Source organism: Ischnura elegans, chromosome 3 (genome assembly GCF_921293095.1).
Source record: "Ischnura elegans chromosome 3, ioIscEleg1.1, whole genome shotgun sequence".
NCBI lineage: Eukaryota > Metazoa > Arthropoda > Insecta > Odonata > Coenagrionidae > Ischnura > Ischnura elegans.
The window spans coordinates 54,199,520-54,203,676 of record NC_060248.1 but is presented as its reverse complement, the minus strand read 5'-3'; the positions used below and the strand labels follow the sequence as shown (position 1 = coordinate 54,203,676).

The following is a 4,157-nucleotide window of genomic DNA, read 5'->3' as shown; positions in this document are numbered from 1 at the left end:
GTTTCATCCCAGGTACTGCATTTAACACTAAACCATAGAAAATCCTAAGAGATTGGTATGCAGCTATTTGACCTATGATTAAGAGGTAATTTAGTGATATTGGTCAAAAGTATACATTATTACTTGATGTTTTGGGTATAGTACGCATTGTTGATTTTACCTACTCTTATTTCACTAGTGGAAAAGATTTTCTACTAATTATTTAGCATGAGAAAATGGATAAATGTGTTCATTTCATTGAGCTGGGATGGGTTTTGAATTATGCAAGATAATACTGAAGATAACAGCTGTCTTGAATGGGCCATTTATAATCTGCCCATACCCGACTCGACTTCACTGGGAAGTGTCTCCGCAATCCATTATATATCCTCTTCGGTCCCCTTGTCCACATATGTGGACAGCCGGTTTATTATTAATTCACAGGCTAGTTTCTTCCAGTAGAATATTGTACTCTTGTACGCATCTGTGGACATACCTTTTTTTGAATTTTCCGCCTTGACAGCGCCAATTCTACATACTAGAAGCTATTTATTTCAGCATTTGTTTTCCAGAAATCAAAATGGCGGCCACAAATAAGCACATGGGAAGTAAGTAAACTATATTTCCGCTAATTTTCACTGGTTCATGTTGAATTTTTTTCTTTTAATGTAATCATTATTTATACTTATGATGGTAGTCTGTTGTTTTTCGTGCGACCACCAATTATTTTTCTATCCTTCAATTAACAAATGTACACATATGTGGACATCGGGTTTAACTTTGCTGTTTAACATGCTATAGGCCTCTCTGCTGATGACATTTTGGAAATGTTAGGAGATAGTGATGTGGATATTCCAGGGGAAATATCTAGTGGTGAAGATGAAGAACATGATTTTAATGAATATTTAGAAGAATATTCAAGTGAAGATGATGTTCCACTAGCATCACTCCGTTCACCGAATTCAGAAAAAGGCACTCCGAAGAATAAAAAATGGACACGTGACAAGTGAGTTAAAGTGCATTGAATGATACTGCATGCACTTATGAATACATTGGTGATAATAATAAATAAGTAATCTGCAAAAAATTGTACAACTTACAGGATGCCACCATATGTACACGACGTAGAAGATCTCTTTTGTGAAAATGAGGAAGGGAGTCAAAATTTCCTCGATATGTTTTTCGAGTATTTTCCTCCCAGCTTTTGGAAAAGTGTGGTAGAACAAAGCAACCTGTATTCAGTACAAGTAAGAGATCATCGCTCCATTAATATGACCTACGATGAAATCATCAGATTTGTTGGCGTGTCCATTTTGATGGGTTCACTAAATTATCCGCAAACAAGGCTGTATTGGAGTAGGGATTTGGCCGTTCCTCTCATTCAAAAAGTCATGTCACGGGACAGATTTTTCGAGTTAAGGAATCATTTACATTTCGTTGACAAATTTGTTACTAGCGATAGCGATGACAAGTTACAAAAAGTAAGACCGATACTTGATGCCTTTTTGAAAAAATGTCACATGCTACCTAGATCGAATGAACAATCTGTAGATGAACAAATGATTTCTTTCACTGGTAGATGTCCTAATCGACAGTATGTACCGAATAAGCCACATCCAGTAGGACTAAAAAATTTTGTTCTTGCAGAAAGAGATGGTCTTGTTCTTGATTTTCATATCTATGTTGGAAAAGGAACCATTCCTGATAAGGACATGAGGGAGCTTGGTCTGGGCGCAGGAATTGTGAAGTTGCTAACGAGGACGATCAGCCATTCCATCATCTACTGCGACCGCTTCTTCACTAGTGAAAAACTAGGTGATTACCTAGTGGCAAATAATTTTAACCTCTGTGGTACTGTCATGAAAAACAGAGTAGGTGGTGCACTTAGTATTTTGAAATCCGACAAAGAATTAAAACGGGGTGATTATGACGAGGTTCTGCGCAGTGATAAAAAAATGTGTTGTGTCAAGTGGCAGGATAGTAAGGCAGTCACTATGCTATCTACTTGCATAGGTAGTGAACCCCACTCATCTTGCTTGAGATGGGACAAAACAGAGAAGAGGAAACGTGAAGTCAACCAGCCTCTAGTTATAAAAAAATACAACCAATGTATGGGAGGAATTGATCTTTGTGATCGACTTCTAGCATATTACTCTTCTTCAATGCGTACCAAAAAATGGCCTTTACGGGTATTTACGCACTTTGTTGATTTGGCTATAGTAAATTCCTGGGTAATGTACCGCCGAAATTGTGTGAAGGCAGATGTACCAAAAAGAGAAATTGCCTCACTTTTGCAATTTAGAACTCGATTAGGCAATGCAATGATTCACTTTGAATCTGGAAGGGTTGAAATCAGGGAGGAGATCCAAAAAAAAAGAGGCAGGCCATCAAAATGTAGTTCAATTAGTCCAGGCCCTCATGAGAGTTCTAAAATATGTGTAAATGAAGAAACAGGCATTGAAGATCAGCAAATTGACCACGAGGATCAAACCCAGCAAAAACGTCGAAGAATCATACACCCTGTCAATGACGTCAGATTTGACAGGATAAATCATTGGCCTATTTTTAGCAATGACAAAAATGCATCACGATGCAGACACTCTGGCTGTTCATCAAGAACTAGGATTAAATGCCAAAAGTGTGATGTATACTTATGTGTGAGCCTCAATGGCTGTTTTCAAAAATTTCATACAAGGCACTAAACATGCTGAAAGAAAACAATTGTTTTTTATTTTTTTAAGATTGTATTATGTATCATAATAATTGAACTATTTGATTTGTACTAAGATTTTAATTACTTATGTGCCTTTATTTTAATGTCATTGTAATTCATACTTGACATAACTGTTTATTTGAGAAATATTAAAAAATAAAAATTACTAAAAAAATTATTTATTCTTCATTTTGTTGATAAACTTTTATATTTTTATTCGTGGTACAATTTTTTCGCATGCAATAATAGTATTTGATCAATTAAGTAAAAAAAGTACATATATATCGCAATAAAAAACAGAAAAGTATATTTCACAATCTGCATATATGATCCTCATGTCCACATATGTGGACATAGAATATTTTAACAATTATAGAAACAATTTCAAAAATACTTCCACACACAATGTCAGTAGTCTCATATGTGCTAAATATTAGCAAGGAAACATTTTTCTGAGAGCCAGGTTTTTTTCGGGACCGAAGAGGATATATCAAGATTAAATGCAACTCGGATCGGTGGTATTTATTAATGGCTCTACCTCGAATGATAAGTCACTAATTCCATAAGTGGCGAAAACGAGATTTCAAGAATCATTTACACTTCCGCGCCCAGTGGGTTGCAGGCTTTATTTCTTAGTCATTATGATACGCTTGGAGAATTTTAGAATATATATACTCTTAAATGCAGTATTTTTAATTACGTTACTGCTGTTCTGGTGTACTCAATGTCGCATCATGAGAATATACACTTTACTCTTACAAAATATTCATTAGAAAAATAAATAGCAAAGCCTAAGATATCTCTTAATTATCTTTGGAATTCATCATGTGATGTGATCCTAATCTAGCTGTAAAAACAAACACTCAAAATATATTATTTAATCACCATAATTTCACATTTGAGCAATATAATTTTTAACACAATGAAACATTACCCGAATTTATGTGGATTCTAATAAGAATTTCAAAACTCTTAGCCAAAATTAATTCAGTGATACAAAATTATTAACCATCTAAAATTATATTCAGCAATATTGAGCGTGGATAATATTTTATCGGTGGGCCCAAGTTTACACATCTTACAAGCTAAGAGTCTCTCTAAACTCTCAGAAAAATATCCTTCCTCCTTTAAGAGCATGCACAGAGGACGTAACGGAACTACAAACATTTATAATTATTATCGCACATACTAATATGAAAATAAACATGCTCGAATTTTCTAGAGGGATAAGCAACACAAGTAAAAAAACAACAGTAAATAGGAATGACTGTCATTTATTTCTCTTGACGATTCGTGATTGCCAACAGAATAAATTTACCAGCCACAAAAATATGCCATGGGTATAATAATCCCTCTCCTTTCGTTAACTTTCCATTATTCCTCTATTATCAACTTCGTCTGGGGAAAAGGTTTAAATTTAAATTGAAAATGATAAATAGGAAAGGAGTTCTTTTCCTGATTCCAT

At 34.6% G+C, this 4,157-nt stretch overlaps 1 protein-coding gene across 1 annotated transcript; it reads left to right on the top strand.

The window, feature by feature from the left end:
• Window positions 1-376: 376 nt before the first annotated feature.
• On the top strand, window positions 377-2,792 carry LOC124155013 (piggyBac transposable element-derived protein 3-like). Its single transcript, XM_046528758.1, has 3 exons — window positions 377-587; window positions 781-985; window positions 1,082-2,792. Exons 1-3 carry the CDS (start codon window positions 560-562, stop codon window positions 2,679-2,681), a joined length of 1,833 nt encoding a protein of 610 aa, XP_046384714.1. The 5' UTR covers window positions 377-559; the 3' UTR covers window positions 2,682-2,792.
• The last annotated feature ends 1,365 nt before the right edge of the window (window positions 2,793-4,157 follow it).

Bases quoted from the DNA above. Each gene is read 5' to 3' on its own strand.
- LOC124155013 (XM_046528758.1), top strand. From the start codon at position 560: ATGGCGGCCACAAATAAGCACATGGGAA. The intron at 588-780 runs GTAAGTAAACTA...AACATGCTATAG, and splicing joins CACAAATAAGCACATGGGAA to GCCTCTCTGCTGATGACATT. The intron at 986-1,081 runs GTGAGTTAAAGT...TACAACTTACAG, and splicing joins AAAAAATGGACACGTGACAA to GATGCCACCATATGTACACG.